At 48.3% G+C, this 20778-nt stretch overlaps 1 protein-coding gene across 2 annotated transcripts in view; it reads left to right on the top strand.

Moving 5' to 3' along the window:
- LOC149457046 (Krueppel-like factor 8) overlaps positions 1-20778 on the top strand; it is a 97750-nt gene that overhangs the window by 57021 nt on the left and 19951 nt on the right. For both annotated transcript variants that reach the window (XM_089684130.1, XM_089684128.1), the window contains exon 2: positions 4214-4709. In XM_089684130.1, coding sequence (XP_089540256.1) covers positions 4235-4709 — 475 coding nt within the window. In that variant the 5' untranslated portion in view covers positions 4214-4234. The remainder of the gene's footprint in view (positions 1-4213; positions 4710-20778) is intronic.

The raw sequence follows: 20778 nt of genomic DNA, 5'->3' as shown, positions 1-20778 counted from the left end.
TTCTTAGAGAAAACTACAGGAGGGGGCGGAGTCCAGACCAGTCACCCTGCACAAGGAGAAGGAGTAGAGCTGTGGGAGGGGGCCAACAGGCCCCACCCATTACAGGTTTTTTAGAGAAAACTACAGGAGGGGGCGGAGTCCAGACCAGTCACCCTAGGAGAGAGAGGCCCCACCCATTACAGGTTTCTTGAATAAAACTACAGGAGGGGGCGGAGTCTAGACCAGTCACCCTGCACAAGGAGAGGGAGCAGAGCTGTGGGAGGGGGCCAACAGGCCCCACCCATTACAGGTTTCTTAGAGAAAACTACAGGAGGGGGCGGAGTCCAGACAAGTCACCCTGCACAAGGAGAGGGAGCAGAGCTGTGGGAGGGGGCCAACAGGCCCCACCCATTACAGGTTTCTTGGATAAAACTACAGGAGGGGGTGGAGTCCAGACCAGTCATCCTGCACAAGGAGAAGGAGTAGAGCTGTGGGAGGGGGCCAACAGGCCCCACCCATTACAGGTTTTTTTTAGAGAAAACTACAGGAGGGGGCGGAGTCAAGACCAGTCACCCTGCACAAGGAGAGAGAGCAGAGCTGTGGGAGGGGGTCAACAGGCCCCACCCATTACAGGTTTTTTAGAGAAAACTACAGGAGGGGGCGGAGTCCAGACCAGTCACCCTAGGAGAGAGAGGCCCCACCCATTACAGGTTTCTTGGATAAAACTACAGGAGGGGGCGGAGTCCAGACCAGTCACCCTGCACAAGGAGAAGGAGTAGAGCTGTGGGAGGGGGCCAACAGGCCCCACCCATTACAGGTTTTTTAGAGAAAACTACAGGAGGGGGCGGAGTCAAGACCAGTCACCCTGCACAAGGAGAGAGAGCAGAGCTGTGGGAGGGGGTCAACAGGCCCCACCCATTACAGGTTTCTTGGATAAAACTACAGGAGGGGGCGGAGTCCAGACCAGTCACCCTGCACAAGGATAGAAAGCTGCAGTGAGCAGTCTTTTTTACAGGAAGGAAAGGTCTCATGTTGGATTGTTGCACGGATCTGGAAGAAGTACACAAAGCACACCGAGAGTCCAGGAGAATGCACACGATGGCTGGATTTAGTTAAACTATTGTCTGCTTAAAAAAACTAGAAGTGCCACTCCAGGCTCCTTCATCCCAATCCGGCGGCTCACACTGTGGGTGCTGGCTGGGAAGAGCCCTTTCCGGCTCAGTGTAAGTCCAGTCACTGGTCATGGGTGGATGATTTTGTGGGCAAAGAGGAAGAAACCCCTTCCAGTAGGTCGTGACCAATGGTGGTGGTGGTGGACCCTCTGGAGCAGGGGTGTCAAACTGGTGGCCCTCCAGCTGTTGAGAAACTACAAGTCCCATCTGTGACGATCGTGGCGTCATACCCCAGCCCTTCTCTCCAAACTCGTGACCGAAGGACTAGCCAATCTAAAACCGTGCTGTCACGTGCGTAACAATGCCACGCCCAACTGCACCCTGCACAAGGATTTTCCAGCTAATGGACCACAATCTGTGTACCTGCAGCCTGGGAGCGATTGTTACTGGGTCAGGTTAATTATGCAATTAACCCTTCACAATGCCACCACCTCCTTTTTGTACAGAGAAAGAGGAAACTCGCCAATATCAGCAATAACACTAGGATGTTTGCATAAGCGTTTGTATACCACTGTCACCGCAGGCAGCGATATACCGAAGTTTAAAACACACACAGTAGCGCTCTTCAGAGGCAGGGATTCTTAGTTTGCATTAAAGAGCTTTAGAAACAGTTCAACACTTTCAGAAAGTAAAATTTGTTACTAAAAGGTCAAAATGGTGCAATAAAGATATTTACAGAAAAGATGTAGCCAATATATATATAAATATACAGAGCGCAATAACACAGCAAAGAGATAACAGAAAGGAATTTAGATAAAGTACTTGCCAAAAGCCTTGGTTTAATCAGCTTTCAAGTTTCAGAGCAAAAGGGCCGTCTCCCAAAGTTAGTTCCGATGTTAAAAGGGAGAATCTTCAACTCAACTCAGCTCTGCTCAACTAAACATAACAGCCGTTTTCTAGGAACTCAGCAGGGTGTCTCCTTACAGCAGAGAACCAATCGCCTCATCTGGGGAGGGGTGTTGTAGGCGGGGAGCTCAGGCTATGACCAAATCCCTCGCAAATTATACTATGGTCAATAACGTTTCCTAGGTACATGTAACATTCTATCCACGGTTAGATTAATACGCAGAATCATCTGCTGAACGTCTAGATATGAAATATGACATACCTGCTGGGACGGTTAAGGAGATATCATTTTCTGCTCTCCTGTAGCTGTCAGCTAGGGGGTGTAATATATCAGACGATTTGTATTAAAGTGACCGATCTGAATAAATGTCTGGTTTTTATGCAAGTCTTTCATAATCCAAGATATGAAATCATAGGGGAAAATGGATGTTGAATGTGATGTCTGGTTTAATGTTTATCTGGAATGTCTTTGAGCTCAGTGAAGGGCTTGGTTTATGGCTTTACGATATCCCAGACTGAGAAGCTACCAGACATCTGGCCGCCAGCTAGGTTGGGATTGTATAGCCCTGGAGCTCTCTTGCTGAGCCTTGATGCCTTTTTGAACTCAGCATCCAGGGACCACGTGTCACTCGACAGAGAGGGAGGGGGGATGAGGGAAGCTGATTTGGGAGTAGAAAATGATAGAAGATGGAGGCTTTTGCCAAAATGGAGGTTCGCATCCATTTCTGTGTGCACGATTGCTACACCATCATGCCTCTGCCTTTGGTAGTCATGCTTGTAATTGTCAGCCTTGCAATGCCTCATGGGACTTGTAGTTTGGCGACAGCTGGAAGGCCACCAGTTTCACACCCGTGAGCTTGGGCTGCTACCGTTCCGATAAGGCCTTATAGTCTTTTCAGCGAGAAGACTGAGCTCCCAATGTCTGGAAAACTGCATCTTTTTGGTGTACGGCTCATAAGACGTTTAATTATGTACATCGGGCCGATGCGTTTTGGGGGCTCATTAGCCCTGAGAAAGGGAGAGTTCATTCCTATGAAACGTGTTGGATCACTTTTAATAAATGTCCTGTGAACCGCACACCCAAAGTTGCCATTTTCCAGTACTCCTTCTTTCTTACCCAGGTCATAAAAAATTGACATATTAGCCGCATTGCGGGGATTTTTCGTGACAGTTGTGTGAATGCCTGCTGCTGCTGGTGGCAAAAGGAAAGCCCAGCATAGGCTTTGAGCTGCTGGGGGCAAAAGGAAAGCCCAGCATAGGCTTTGAGCTGCTGGGGGCAAAAGGAAAGCCCAGCACAGGCTTTGAGCTGCTGGGGGCAAAAGGAAAGCCCAGCATAGGCTTTGAGTTGCTGGGGTCATCGGCAGCCGCTGGGGACAAAAGGAAAGCCCTGCAAAGGGTTTGAGTTGCTGGGGTCACCGGCAGCCGCTGGGGGCAAAAGGAAAGCCCAGTATAGGCTTTGAGTTGCTGGGTTCTTCGGCTGCTGCTGGGGGCGAAAGGAAAGTCTGAATAGGCTTTGAGCTGCTGGTGTCATCAGCAGCCGCTGGGGACAAAAGGAAAAGCCCAGCATAGGCTTTGAGTTGCTGGGTTCATTGGCTGCCGCTGGGGGCAATAGGAAAGCCCAGCATAGGCTTTGAGTTGCTGGGGTCATCGGCAGCTGCTGGGGGCAAAAGGAAAGCCCAGCATAGGCTTTGAGCTGCTGGGGTCATTGGCTGCCGCTGGGGGCAAAAGGAAAGCCCTGCATAGGCTTTGAGTTGTTGGGGTCATCGGCAGCTGCTGGGGGTAAAAGGAAAGCCCAGCATAGGCTTTGAGCTGCTGGGGTCATCGGCAGCCGCTGGGGACAAAAGGAAAGCCCTGCAAAGGTATTGAGTTGCTGGGGTCATCGGCAGCCGCTGGGGACAAAAGGAAAGCCCTGCAAAGGTATTGAGTTGCTGGGGTCATCGGCAGCCGCTGGGGACAAAAGGAAAGCCCAGCATAGGCTTTGAGTTGCTGGGGACATTGGCTCCATCTAGTGGCCATAATATGGTATTTTCCTGATAGAGATATTTCAAGAAATGACCACATTTTGCCCACTAGATGGAGCCGACAGTAAAAGGAAATTGACATATTAGACACATTACGGGAATTATTGTGTAAATGAGATGTTGGCGCGATACGTTGACTTCTTGATCTCGGGTTGCCATTTGCTGTAACATCTTCCAATCTCTCCCTTCCTTCAGGCTTCCAGCGCTTCCCCGATAATGTCATCGCATTGCAAGATTGGCAACGAGGCCTCCGCTTCCACCCTTCTCGGCGACATCAAGATGGAGCCGCCCGAGCAGCTCCTGGACAGCGACAGCAGTTTGCAGCAATCGGAACCCGTCGACTTATCTCTTCACAAGCCCAAGAACTCCATGTGGCAGTCCCAGAGCCCCCTTCCTTCGACGTCGATGAGCACGCCCCCTCCGGTGGTCTCCCTGTCCGGCCTGAGCTCGGCCATCCCAGCGGTACTTTCCCCGGGCTCCATCTTGGCCACCACGCAGGGCAGTAGCGGACAACGGATCCTGCACGTCATTCACACCATCCCCGCCGTCAATTTACCCAGTAAAATGGGCAGCCTGCAGACCATCCCTGTCGTGGTGCAGTCGCTTCCGGTGGTGTACACGGCGTTGCCTGCAGATGGCGTCACAGCGGCCGTCACCCTGCCGCTGATAGGAGCGGACGGGAAAACTACAGGTGAGAACGGACTCTGTGTTGTATTAGGAATGACTAAGGATAGGGTCACACCTGTGCAGGTTGGCGTTTGAGCCGTTTCTGATTTTGATGCGTTTTGCGTTTTTTTTTTAACCACCTCCCGCCCGCCATATAGTAATATGACGGACGCAAGGCGGTTTTCTCGTTCTGGGAGGACGTCGTACGACGTCCTCCCATTCTCACCGCGCATGCGCGGCTCAGGGAGCGCGCGGCGATCGGCGGTGCGCTGTGTCCCTCGGACACAGCGGATCACTGATCCAGGGAAAGAGCCGAAGATGTCGGCTCGGTCATGTGATCAGCTGTGTCCAATCACAGCTAATCGCATATAAACAGAGAAATGCCGGTTATCGGGATTTCTCTCCTCTCGAGCTGTCGCGCTGACAGAGGAGAAGAGAGGAGAGCCGGTAATCGGCATCCCTCGGAGGGGACATGTACACTGATCATCAGGGCACTGATGATCGGTGTGCCCTGATGATCAGTGTAGCCCCAGCAGTGCCACCTGTCAGTGTCCATCAGTGCTCATCAGTGACTACCAGTGCACATCAATGCCACATATCAGTGCCCATCTGAGCTGCCTTTCAGTGTCATGTAAATAGAAAGGCTACAGTGAGCGCTCCAAAGTGTCAGCAGCTGAACATTCAAGGAAAACGCATAAAAAGTCCCAAAGTGGATATACAAATATAAAATGCAGCGCTGTGCGATATTGCTCTGGTATAGGTGACAGAAATATAGACCTAAAACCAAACATGGAATATAGAATATATATCATAAATGGATAAACTGCAGTCCTGTAATGGTGCTCGCTGTTCTCCAGTGCAAATGATAGAAATGCGCACTAACCAGAAGCGTATTGGTAATACGCATGTATATAGATAATCCTGAAGAATCCCCTCTCTTTCTGGTCAGAAGCTGGATAGGAGCTGGATGCTGTAGAAATGAAGCGCCCTCGTGTGGAGAAAATGAAGTCCCACAGGCCAGAGATATCCTTGCAGAGATGTGTGGAATGGATAATCCCTCTTTGACATCACGCCGCCGGCGCCACTTGGAGGCCCGGCGGCCATCTTTGATTTTGGAAGGGTCAGTCACTCACTTGTATCTGGCACTACTGTGATACTTACCAACGCTTTTTTGAATAATAAAGCAGATTTAAAATACTACACTATGAGTTCTTCCCTATGTCTCCTGTGAGGAGCTTCTCATTTTTGCAGCCTTAGAGTGACCCTTGCACCAGTTCCAGAGAAGAGGGATTATCCATTATCTATATACATGCGTATTACCAATACGCTTCTGGTTAGTGCGCATTTCTAGCATTTGCACTGGAGAACAGCGAGCACCATTACAGGACTGCATTTTATCCATTTGATATATATTCTATATTCCATGTTTGGTTTTATGTCTATATTTCTGTCACCTATACCAGAGCAATATCCCACAGCGCTGCATTTTATATTTGTATATGCCTTTCAGTGTCACCCATCAGTACCAGTCAGTGGCACCTATCAATGCCAATCAGTGCCACCTATCAGTGCTGCCAATCAGTGCCACCTAACAGTGCCAGTCAGTGCCGCCTATCAGTGCACATCAGTGCCGCCTATCCGTGCCAGTCAGTGTCGCCTATCAGTGCCATATATCAGTGCTGCCTTTCAGTGCCCATCAGTGATACCTGTCAATGCCCATCAGAGCCACCTACCAGTGCCTCCTCATCAGTGCCCATCAGTGCCACCTATCAGTGTCCATCAGTGCAGCCTATCAGTGCCCATCACTACAGTCTCATTAGCGCACATCAGTGAAGGAGAAAAATCACTTATTTACAAAATGTTATAACAAAAACTAAGAAAAAACTTTTTTTTTTTCAAAATTTTCAGTGGTTTTTGGTTTGTTTAAGAAAAAATTTAAATCCCCGAGGTGATTAAATACCACCAAAATAAAGCTCTATCTGTCACAAAAAAATGATAAAAATTTCATATGGGTGCAGTGTTGCATGACCGCGCAATTGTCATTCAAAGTGTGACAGCGCTGAGAGCTGGAAATTGGCCTGGACAGTAAGGGGGTGACAGTAAGGGGGTATAAGTGTCCTGTAGGTGAGGGGTTAAAAAAAAATTCCTTGTTGCTAGGCAGATTTCAAATTCAAAACGCAATACATGCTTTTCTGCAGCGTTTCCATCGAAGTCTATAGAAACAAAAACGCAAATTTTTTGCGTTCAAAAAAAGTCCCGACCCTTTCCAAAAAACGCACAGATGTGAACGTGTCCCGTAGGAAAGCGTGTTAAATGGACTGCTGTCCGTTTCTGCAAAACGCTGCGGAAAACGCGTAGGTGTGCACCTGGGGTAAGTCTTTTAGCGGACCTATAGCGACTTTCTGTTCCTGGCATGTCGCAATATTCAGCAGTATTGCTAAAAAGTCATCCATGAACTCCAGTCCAGTGACTTTGCCTAGGCTGAGATGATGTTATCAGTCTGCTGCACACAGGAGGAGCCATTTCCTCAGTCTCCCCTCCCCCAGTAATCAGACTACAACATTGTATCTTTGCCTAGACTCAGATGATGTAATCAGACTGCTGCTGGGATACAATTCCTTCTAATGACACCAATGATGGGACACTGTTGCTCCCATTGACACCAATGACAAGCCACTAGTCCACCCACTGACGCCAGTGACGGGGCACTATTCCTCCCACTGACACCAATGATAGGACACTATTCCTCCCACTGATACCAATGATGGGACTCTATTCCTTCCACTGACACCAATGATGGGGCACTATTCCTCCCACTGATACCAATGATGGGGCACTATTCCTCCCACTGACACCAATGATAGGACACTATTCCTCCCACTGATACCAATGATGGGGCACTATTCCTCCCACTGATACCAATGATGGGACTCTATTCCTTCCACTGACACCAATGATGGGGCACTATTCCTCCCACTGATACCAATGATGGGGCACTATTCCTCCCACTGATACCAATGATGGACACTATTCCTCCCACTGACACCAATGATGGGGCACTATTTCTCCCACTGATACCAATGATGGGGCACTATTCCTCCCGCTGACACCAATGATGGGGCACTATTCCTCCCACTGATACCAATGATGGGGCACTATTCCTCCCACTGACACCAATGATGGGGCACTATTCCTCCCACTGACACCAATGATGGGACACTATTCCTCCTACTGACACCAATGATACCAAAGATGGGGCACTATTCCTCCCACTGACACCAATGATAGGGCACTATTCCTCTCACTGACACCAATGATGGGACACTATTCCTCCTACTGACACCAATGATACCAAAGATGGGGCACTATTCCTCCCACTGACACCAATGATAGGGCACTATTCCTCTCACTGACACCAATGATGGGACACTATTCCTACCACTGACACCAATGATGGGGCACTATTCCTCCCACTGACACCAATGATAGGGCAGTATTCCTCCCACTGATACCAATGATGGGGCACTATTCCTCCCACTGACACCAATGATGGGGCACTATTCCTCCCACTGACACCAATGATGGGGACACTATTCCTCCCACTGACACCAATGATGGGGCACTATTCCTCCCACTGACACCAATGATGGGGCACTATTCCTCCCCCACTGATACCAATGACGGGGCACTATTCCTCTCACTGACACCAATGATGGGACACTATTCCTCCCCCACTGATACCAATGACGGGGCACTATTCCTGCCACTGACACCAATGATGGGGCACTATTCCTCCCACTGATACCAATGATGGGGCACTATTCCTCCCACTGACACCAATGATGGGGCACTATTCCTCCCACTGACACCAATGATGGGGCACTATTCCTCCCACTGACACCAATGACGGGTCACTATTCCTCCCACTGATACCAATGATGGGGCACTATTCCTCCCACTGATACCAATGACGGGGCACTATTCCTCCCACTGATACCAATGATGGGGCACTATTCCTCCCACTGACACCAATGATGGGGCACTATTCCTCCCACTGACACCAATGACGGGTCACTATTCCTCCCACTGACACCAATGATGGGGCACTATTCCTCCCACTGACACCAATGATGGGGCACTATTCCTCCCACTAATACCAAAGATGGGGCACTATTCCTCCCACTGACACCAATGATGGGGCACTATTCCTCCCACTGACACCAATGATAGGGCACTATTCCTCTCACTGACACCAATGATGGGACACTATTCCTCCTACTGACACCAATGATACCAAAGATGGGGCACTATTCCTCCCACTGACACCAATGATGGGGCACTATTCCTCCCACTGACACCAATGATAGGGCACTATTCCACCCACTGATACCAATGATGGGGCACTATTCCTCCCACTGACACCAATGATGGGGACACTATTCCTCCCACTGACACCAATGATGGGGCACTATTCCTCCCACTGACACCAATGATGGGGCACTATTCCTCCCCCACTGATACCAATGACGGGGCACTATTCCTCTCACTGACACCAATGATGGGACACTATTCCTCCCCCACTGATACCAATGATGGGCACTATTCCTCCCACTGATACCAATGATGGGACACTATTCCTCCCACTGATACCAATGATGGGGCACTATTCCTCCCACTGATACCAATGATGGGACACTATTCCTCCTACTGACACCAATGATGGGACACTATTCCTCCCACTGACACCAAGGATGGGGCACTATTCCTCCCACTGATACCAATGATGGGGCACTATTCCTCCCACTGATACCAATGATGGGGCACTATTCCTCCCACTGATACCAATGATGGGGCACTATTCCTCCCACTGACACCAATGATGGGGCACTATTCCTCCCACTGACACCAATGATGGGGCACTATTCCTCCCACTGACACCAATGATGGGGCACTATTCCTCCCACTGATACCAATGATGGGACACTATTCCTCCCACTGACACCAATGATGGGACACTATTCCTCCTACTGACACCAATGATACCAAAGATGGGGCACTATTCCTCCCACTGACACCAATGATGGGGCACTATTCCTCCCACTGACACCAATGATAGGGCACTATTCCTCTCACTGACACCAATGATGGGACACTATTCCTCCTACTGACACCAATGATACCAAAGATGGGGCACTATTCCTCCCACTGACACCAATGATGGGGCACTATTCCTCCCACTGACACCAATGATAGGGCACTATTCCTCCCACTGATACCAATGATGGGGCACTATTCCTCCCACTGACACCAATGATGGGGCACTATTCCTCCCACTGACACCAATGATGGGGACACTATTCCTCCCACTGACACCAATGATGGGGCACTATTCCTCCCACTGACACCAATGATGGGGCACTATTCCTCCCCCACTGATACCAATGACGGGGCACTATTCCTCTCACTGACACCAATGATGGGACACTATTCCTCCCCCTGATACCAATGATGGGGCACTATTCCTCCCACTGATACCAATGATGGGGCACTATTCCTCCCACTGATACCAATGATGGGGCACTATTCCTCCCACTGAGACCAATGATGGGGCACTATTCCTCCCACTGACACCAATGATGGGACACTATCCCCCCCCACTGATACCAATGATGGGACACTATCCCCCCCCCACTGATACCAATGATGGGGCACTATTCCTCCCACTGATACCAATGATGGGGCACTATTCCTCCCACTGACACCAATGATGGGGCACTATTCCTCCCACTGACACCAATGATGGGGCACTATTCCTCCCACTGATACCAATGATGGGGCACTATTCCTCCCACTGATACCAATGATGTGGCACTATTCCTCCCACTGACACCAATGATGGGGCACTATTCCTCCCACTGACACCAATGATGGGGCACTATTCCTCCCACTGATACCAATGATGGGGCACTATTCCTCCCACTGACACCAATGATGGGGCACTATTCCACCCACTGACGCCAATGATGAGGAATTATTCCTTCCACTGACACCAACAATGGGGTATAATTCCTCCCCTAATTCCAAAGATCGGGCTTTCTTTACTCCCAGTGAAGCAAGGACATTCTCTGCTCTGACTTCCCGCAGTCTGGCCCCCCCTAAAGTCTGAAAGACTGTTAACTGGCCCTTTGTTTAGGAAGTCTGGAGACCCCTGACCTACAACATTGTAACTTTGCTTAGGCTCAGATGTCATCAGTCTGCTGCAGGCAGGAGGAAGCATTTCTTCAGTCGCCCCAGCCCCAGTGAGCAGACTGCAACACTGTAACTTTGCCTAGGTTGAGATGATGTCATCAGTCTGCTGCAGGCAGAAGGGAGCATTTCCTTAGTCTCCCCTTCCCCAGTACTCACACTACAACCTTTTAGGTGTGTCTATGCTTAGATGATACGTACAGTCTGCTGCAGGCAGGAGGGAGCATTTCTTCAGTGTAACCCCCCCCCCCCCATTCAACACAAATGCTTCTAACTTCTCTTGGATCTCTCTGATCTGCATAATCATTCTAGGCCAGTGACTTGGATGGTATTGAAGCCAGTGAGTCTCTTTGCAGCCACTTCTGTCTAGATGCACTACAGCTACATGGCATTTCTCAGGGTGGGATTTAAGATGGCGACAATGGTGGACCATGCCTGCGGAATGTGTGCTCGGGTCTGTATGCCAGGGTGATGGTGCAGGAGCACAATCGGGAGACGGGGACTCCCAATTGAAGGGTCTGCTTCCATTTGTATAACTGTAAGCACTGGAAGTTCCTGTCCCATCCCCCATATAAATGCTTTATCAACACTTTCGCATTTGCATACTGCTGCCCACGGGGTAGGTTTTTCTCTACTTTGTGCTGCTTATCACTTCTGTGTGGTGGCTTCTTTTTGTGTTTTTTTTTTTTATTATTTTTCTGATTGTTGTCAACCTCATTCACTGGTATTTGCTATTGGAAGAGACAATAAGTCCAACTGTGTGGCTGGCCACAGACAGATATTGTATATTATATGGGCCAAAGTATGAGGACACCCCTCCAAATGATTGAGTTCAGATGTTTCCAGTGAAAGGTATTAATACTCCTAAAGACATTTTGTGCTTTTGCAACCTTGTGGTAACATATTGGTGAAGGCCCTTTTTTGTTCCAGCATGACCATGCCCCTGTGTACAAAGCCAGCTCCATAAAGACATGAGTGTGATGAGTTTGGTGTGGAGGAACTCAAGTGTCCTGCACAGATCCCTGACCTCAACCTTACTGAACATCTTTGGGATCAGGTCTTCTCATCCAGCATCAGTAATTGAACTCAATCCAACTGAAGACCTTTGCGATCAGGTCTTCTCATCCAACATCAGTAATTGAACTCAACCCAACTGAAGACCTTTGCGATCAGGTCTTCTCATCCAGCATCAGTAATTGAACTCAACCCAACTGAAGACCTTTGCGATCAGGTCTTCTCATCCACCATCAGTAATTGAACTCAACCCAACTGAGGACCTTTTCGATCAGGTCTTCTCATCCAGCATCAGTAATTGAACTCAACCCAACTGAAGACCTTTGCGATCAGGTCTTCTCATCCAGCATCAGTAATTGAACTCAACCCAACTGAAGACCTCTGCGATCAGGTCTTCTCATCCAGCATCAGTAATTGAACTCAACCCAACTGAAGACCTTTGCGATCAGGTCTTCTCATCCACCATCAGTAATTGAACTCAACCCAACTGAAGACCTTTGCGATCAGGTCTTCTCATCCAGCATCAGTAATTGAACTCAACCCAACTGAAGACCTTTGCGATCAGGTCTTCTCATCCACCATCAGTAATTGAACTCAACCCAACTGAAGACCTTTGCGATCAGGTCTTCTCATCCAGCATCAGTAATTGAACTCAACCCAACTGAAGACCTTTGCGATCAGGTCTTCTCATCCACCATCAGTAATTGAACTCAACCCAACTGAAGACCTTTGCAATCAGGTCTTCTCATCCACCATCAGTAATTGAACTCAACCCAACTGAAGACCTTTGCGATCAGGTCTTCTCATCCAGCATCAGTAATTGAACTCAACCCAACTGAAGACCTTTGCGACCAGGTCTTCTCATCCAACATCAGTAATTGAACTCAACCCAACTGAAGACCTTTGCGATCAGGTCTTCTCATCCACCATCAGTAATTGAACTCAACCCAACTGAGGACCTTTGCGATCAGGTCTTCTCATCCAGCATCAGTAATTGAACTCAACCCAACTGAAGACCTTTGCGATCAGGTCTTCTCATCCAGCATCAGTAACTGAACTCAACCCAACTGAAGACCTTTTGCGATCAGGTCTTCTCATCCAGCATCAGTAATTGAACTCAACCCAACTGAAGACCTTTGCGATCAGGTCTTCTCATCCAACATCAGTAATTGAACTCAACCCAACTGAAGACCTTTGCGATCAGGTCTTCTCATCCACCATCAGAAATTGAACTCAACCCAACTGAAGACCTTTGCGATCAGGTCTTCTCATCCAACATCAGCATCTGTCCTAAACCCTGAAAACCTTTCTCTTTAAAGAAGCCTATCCTGCTTCTACCTCGTAAACCTCCATCAGCTCATCCCCCCACAGCTATTACCTTTTTTTTTTACTCAACACCTCCTCCTAGATTGTAAGATCTAAGGAGCAGGGCCCTCTGTTTTCCTCTTGTACCAAATTGTATTGTAATTGTAATGTGTACCTTTGTTTTGTAAAGCGCTGCGCAAACTGTTGGCGCTATATAAATCCTATATAATAATAATAACTCTACAAGAACACCTTTGGGATCAGGTCTTCTCATACAGCATCAATACCTGATATCAACTCTACTGAACAACTCTGGGATCAGGTCTTCTTATACAGCATCAATACCTGACATCAACCCTACTGAACAACTCTAGAATCAGGTCTTCTCATCCCACATCAGTATCTGTCCTCAGCCCTACTGAACATCTTTGGGATCTGGTCTTCTCTTTTAATATCAGTGTCTGACCTCAAAGCTACTGAACACCTCTGGGATCTGGTGTTCTCATCCAACATTTTTAACTGACTTCAACCCGACTGAAAACCTTTGCGATCGGGTCTTCTCATCCAACATCGGTATCTGTCCTCAACCCTACTGAACACCTTTTAGATCAGGTCTTCTCATCCAACATCGATACCTTGTCTCAACCCCACTGAACACCTTTGGGATCAGGTCTTCTCATCCAATGTCAGTACCTGACCTCAACCCTACTGAACACCTTTGGGATGAATTGAAACACCAACTGTGAACCAGGTTCTTTCCTCCAACATCAGTATCTGACTTCAACCCAAATGGACACCTTTAGGTTGAATTGGAATGTCCATTGTGTGCAAGGTGTACTCATCCACCATCAATACCTGACCTCAGCCCAACTGAACACCTTTAGAATTAATTGGAATGCCCACTGTGTGCCAAGTCTTCTCGTCCAACATCAATATCTGACCTCAACCCCGTTGTAAACCTTTAGAATCAGATCTTCTCATCTAACATCAGTACCTGACCTCAACCCAACCAAACACCTTTGGGATGAGTTGGTACTCTGACAGTGAGCCAGGTCTCTTCGGCCAACATCAGCAACTCCATAATAATGGTTGTGGATTTGGAATAGGATATCCAAAAAGTTCATATAAGAGTAATGGTCAGGTTTCCACAAACCTTTTTCCATATAATATATGTTGCTGAGAGTGATGGGCTAGAGGATATCTATCGATTTTGGGTGACTTATTTCAGTGCTGGAACCAGATGCCATAAGAACCTGACCGCAGTGGCGGCTCTGCATTGCGTATATTTAGAAGCTGCCCAGGACCCAGTTCTTCTGGGGGGTCTATGCCTGCCCGTGCCAGTGTTTTTGGACCTAACGCTGAAAGTTCAGCATATAATTACTCTGGTGCTACCTCTTATGCCAAGCATTCTACTGGTCCCCCGCTCCCTGTGAGGAATTGGGGAGTGGTACCTGATTTTGCCAGGTACGAACTCCCACTTCTGCCTAGGTGAGGAGAATTTTTCCTTCCCCCTCCCTCCCCATAGTCTTCTTGGACACATTGCAGGTCCCAAAAGACTACAGGACCATTTTACAAGGCTCAGCGCTACTCACGCATGCGCAGTGGGCACCCGGCTGTGAAGCCACCAGCTGTCACAGCCAGATGCCCACATTTAGGATGCCAATGCCGGGGAGTGAGGACAACCGGTGAAAGGGGCTGCGGTGAGCACACCGCTGGATCGTGGAACAGGTGAGTATTTTTTTTTGTAGTTTTGACTGGAGCTTTAATCATTTCACAATGGCATAATGCAGGGCTTAAAATTTCCACTCGCCTGCTCACATTTGGCGAGTGAAAATAATGTGGGGGTGAGTCACTGGCAAAGCCCGAGCCACTATAAGGCAGCACAGGCAGCTGGGTAGACAGACACTGTCTCCTGGCACACCTATCATGTCACAGTAGCCCCACCTACAGCCCCAGGGCACGCCCACCTGCTAGTAGCTAAGAACTTGAAATTTTAAGCCTTGGCCAGGGGTGGACTGACAACTCATGGGGCCCCCGGGCAATAGGGGATCATGGGGCCCCTGTGTCCTTGCCCAAACTCAAAAAAGCCTATGAAAAAGGTACCAGGGGCATCTCATGGGGCCCCCTACTGACCCCGGGCCCTCTGGCAGCGCCCGAGTTTCCAAATGGTCAGTCCGCCCCTGGCCCTGGCATAATGCATATATATGGCAGTAAGTTTGGTAAACTTCAAAGCCATTCTGTGATGACAGCATGATAGCTGTGGGCATCCAAGAACAGTGACCAAGCTGCTCCCATGCCTCACTGTTTGGACGGGCTCACGATCACGTGACAGCCAATCACAGTGATTACATGATCAGGAAGTCCTGGCTTTCAGATCCTTTAAATGGCAAAGGGTTAAAAAAAGGTCATTATTTATGATCCTCTTTTCATCAATGAATGGCCACAAAAGAATCCAACAGTCCAGAAATACAACACAGACTAGCACTTGGAAGATCAAAGATGAAAGACCTAGAAAATAATACTTCAAACGTACTGATGTGTCTAAAAAATAAAGATGAGCATTGTCCAGACCACGATATTTTCTGTTGCTGTTTATCAATGTGAAAGCCGGACAATGAAGAAGCAGGAAAAGTATTGACGTCTTTTAACTTTGGTCTTGGTGAAAAATTCTAAGAATGCAGTGGACAGCAAGGAAAACAAATACATGGATCCTTCAACAAATCCAACCCAACCTTTCACTGGAAGCCTAGATAACTAAAATGAAGCTCTCTTGTTTTGGACATATTATGAGAAGAATCCGCTAACTGGATAAAGGCAATACTGCTGGTAAAAGTTGAAGAGAAGAGGACAACCAAAGGTAAGGTTGATGGATACAGTCACAGAAAGTATAAACGTGCCAAGACTGAAGACCGGAACTGAAGATAGATCATTCTGGAGAAACAATATCAACCTGGTCACCAGAAGTCGACATTGTCTTGATGACCAACAATTTAAGGAGGATTCTTCCCATCAGTCACCAATGTAAGGGGCATTCTTCCCACCAATGTAAGGGACATTCTTTCCATTGACCACCAATGTAAGGAGCATTCTTCCCACTGACCTCCATTGTATGGAGCATTCTTCCCACCGATCACCAATGTAAGGAACATTCTTCTCACTGATAACCAATGTAAGGGACATTCTTCCCACCGACCACCAATGTAAGGAACATTCTTCCCACTGATCACCAATGTAAGGAGCATTCTTCCTACTGACCACCAATTTAAGGGGCATTCTTCCCACTGACCACCAATGTAAGGAGCATTCTTCCCACCGATCACCAATGTAAGGGACATTCTTCCTACCAACCACCAATGTAAGGAGCATTCTTCCCACTGACCACCAATGTAAGGAGCATTCTTCCCACTCATCACCAATGTAAGGGACATTCTTCCCACCAACCACCAATGTAAGGAACATTCTTCCCACTGACCACCAATGTAAGGAACATTCTTCCCACCAACCACCAATGTAAGCAGCATTCTTCCCACTGATTACCAATGTAAGGGACGTTCTTACCACTGACCACCAATGTAAGGGACGTTCTTCCCACTGACCACCAATGTAAGGGGCATTCTTCCCACTCACCACCAATGTAAGGGACATTCTTCCCACTCACCACCAATGTAAGGAACATTCTTCCCACTGACCACCAATGTAAGGGACATTCTTCCCACTGACCACCAATGTAAGGGACTTTCTTCCCACTGAACACCAATGTAAGGAGCATTCTTCCCACTGACCACCAATGTAAGGGGCATTCTTCCCACTGACCACCAATGTAAGGGGCATTCTTCCCACCAATGTAAGGGACATTCTTCCCACTGACCACCAATGTAAGGGACATTCTTCCCACTGACCACCAATGTAAGGGGCATTCTTCCCACTGATCACCAATGTAAGGAGCATTCTTCTCACTGACCACCAATGTAAGGAGCATTCTTCTCACTGACCCCCAATGTAAGAAGCATTCTTCTCACTGACCACCAATATAAGGGACATTCTTCCCACTGACCACCAATGTAAGGGACGTTCTTACCACTGACCCCCAATGTAAGGGGCATTCTTCCCACTGACCTCCAATGTAAGGGACATTGTTCCCACTGATCCCCAATGTAAGGGACACTCTTCCCACTCACCCCCAATGTAAGGGACACTCTTCCCACTGACCACCAATGTAAGGTATATTCTTCACACTGACCCCCAATGTAAGGGATATTCTTCCCACTGACCCCCAATGTAAGGAGCATTCTTCCCACTGACCACCAATGTAAGGGACACTCTTCCCACTGACCACCAATGTAAGGGGCATTCTTCCCACTGTCCTCCAATGTAAGGGACATTCTTCCCACTGATCACCAATGTAAGGAGCATTCTTCCCACTGACCTCCAATGTAAGGGGCATTCTTCTTACTGACCACCAATGTAAGGAGCATTCTTCTCACTGACCACCAATGTAAGGGACATTCTTCCCACTGACCCCCAATGTAAGGAGCATTCTTCTCACTGACCACCAATGTAAGGGACATTCTTCCCACTGACACCAATGTAAGGTGCATTATTCCCACGGACCACCAATGTAAGGGTCATTCTTCCCACTGACCACCAATGTAAGGGTCATTCTTCCCACTGACCACCAATGTAAGGAGCATTCTTCCCACTGACCCCCAATGTAAGGAGCATTCTTCTCACTGACCACCAATGTAAGGGACATTCTTCCCACTTATCACCAATGTAAGGGACATTCTTCCCACTGACCCCCAATGTAAGGAGCATTCTTCTCACTGACCACCAATGTAAGGGACATTCTTCCCACTGACACCAATGTAAGGTGCATTATTCCCACGGGCCACCAATGAAAGGGACGTTCTTACCACTGACCCCCAATGTAAGGGGCATTCTTCCCACTGACCTCCAATGTAAGGGACATTCTTCCCACTGATCACCAATGTAAGGGACATTCTTCCCACTGACCACCAATGTAAGGGACATTCTTCCCACTGATCACCAATGTAAGGGACATTCTTCCCACTGACCACCAATGTAAGGGACATTCTTCCCACTGATCACCAATGTAAGGGACATTCTTCCCACTGACCACCAATGTAACGGACATTCTTCCCACTGATCACCAATGTAAGGGACATTCTTCCCACTGATCACCAATGTAAGGGACATTCTTCCCACTGATCACCAATGTAAGGAACATTCTTCCCACTGACTCCCAATGTAAGGGATATTCTTCCCACTGACCCCCAATGTAAGGAACATTCTTCCCACTGACTCCCAATGTAAGGGATATTCTTCCCACTGATCACCAATGTAAGGGACATTCTTCCCACTGATCACCAATGTAAGGGACATTCTTCCCACTGATCACCAATGTAAGGAACATTCTTCCCACTGACCCCCAATGTAAGGGACATTCTTCCCACTGACCTCCAATGTAAGGGACATTCTTCCCACTGATCACCAATGTAAGGGACATTCTTCCCACTGACCCCCAATGTAAGGGACATTCTTCCCACTGACCCCCAATGTAAGGGACATTCTTCCCACTGACCCCCAATGTAAGGGACATTCTTCCCACTGATCACCAATGTAAGGGACATTCTTCCCACTGACCCCCAATGTAAGGGACATTCTTCCCACTGACCCCCAATGTAAGGGACATTCTTCCCACTGACCCCCAATGTAAGGGACATTCTTCCCACTGACCACCAATGTAAGGGACATTCTTCCCACTGATTTCCATGCTAATGTAGAATGAGCCGTGGATGTAGTAATATTTAGCAGGGGTTCCCTGAAAACTGAAATTCAGTCCAAGGGGAAGTCCTCCATGTTCCAGGCCCTTGCTGTCTGTGACCATGGTTACAAGGATGAATCTAAAACGAAGGGAAAAAAGTTTTGCCTTCAACTTGATTGGCTCCCATGTAGAATATGAAACAAAACCTAAACCAAGTTGTGGTATCTGTCCATATACACCGGTATCCTATAGAGGGAGCCAGCAGACCAAACATGACGTTCAGTGAACCGCTGCCGTACGAAGCTCACATTGAGGACACGTCGCAAATTCACGGAAAACATTTCATTTCAGCGAAAAAGCAGAAAAGTTGAAAGCGATGTCACCGTTTTTGTCTGTGTCCCCCCACTGGTGAGATTTTACAGCCCAACTACACTATAAGCCCCATCCTGGCATTACTGGGGGGGCATTTCATCACGTGGCATGCCCTATACTGCCCCCTCTGGTCACTGGAGGAACAGCTAATGGAGTTCAGGGGAGACATCAGGGATCCTAATAGACCCCTGATGTCTCAGTAAAGAGAACCTGTCACAGCAAAGTCAGCCACTTATGTGATAGCAATAAAGCGGAGTTAAAAAAAAAGTTTAAAGAAATTAAAGTGACATCCAAGTACATACAGACCCCCCCCCCCCACCCCAGCACACACACATGAACATAAACACGTGTGTTGGGGTGCCTACATATGAAAACATTGTCTCCGCCCCCTACCCACCTCCGAGCTCTTGCCCTTGGTTCTGCTCCTACCCACCTCCGAGTACTGCCCCTAGTACTTAGGGGACACAGAACCAATCATTTTGTGGTGCTAAGTAGTTTGTAAAACTAGTCTTGTGACTTCTATCAGTGTCCAGCAGAGCACTGGTTAAAGCCCCCTACCCACCTCCGAGCTCCGGCCCTTGGTTCTGCTCCTACCCACCTCCCAGTACCGCCCCACTTAGGAGACACAGAACCATTCATTTTGTGGTGCTAAGTAGTTTGTAAAACTAGTCTTGTGACTTCTATCAGTGTCCAGCAGAGCACTGGTTAAAGCCCCCTACCCACCTCCGAGCTCCAGCCCTTGGTTCCGCTCCTACCAGGGGAGGACTGACCATTTGGAAACTCGGGCGCTGCCCGAAGGCCCGGGGTCAGTAGGGGGCCCTATGAAATGCCCCTGGTACCTTTATCATAGGCTTTTTTGAGTTTGGGCAAGGACACAGGGGCCCCATGATCCCCTATTGCCCGGGTGCCCCATGAGTTGTCAGTCCGCCCCTGGCTCCTACCCACCTCCCAGTACTGTCCCACTTAGGGGACACAGAACCATTCATTTTGTGGTGCTAAGTAGTTTGTAAAACTAGTCTTCTGACTTCTATCAGTGTCCGGCAGAGCACTGGTTAAAGCTTGTAGGAGGAGTTTCCATTCTGCTCTAACTGTCCTATGAGACTGCAGGAGCCCTTATCCTCTGTCTGGATGGTGCTGATTGGCCCTGTGCTGATCACATGCACCCTACCAAGGAAAAAAAAAAACTCTCTAGCAATACACACCAAACTAAGCATGTGCAGAGTGACTCCTAGGGCTCTGTACTGTCAGTAGATGGATTGGGGACAGTAGAAGGGGAGGATCAGAGAAGAGAGGATCAATTGGCCTTTTTACACAATACGGAGGATTAACCCCTTAGGTCCCACAGTGAGTATAACCAGCATGCTTTGCTGCA

This window comes from Staurois parvus, unplaced genomic scaffold (assembly GCF_062004578.1).
Source record: "Staurois parvus isolate SC_StPar_1 unplaced genomic scaffold, SC_StPar_1.0 ptg000337l, whole genome shotgun sequence".
NCBI lineage: Eukaryota > Metazoa > Chordata > Amphibia > Anura > Ranidae > Staurois > Staurois parvus.
This window is presented reverse-complemented; position numbering and strand designations above follow the sequence as displayed.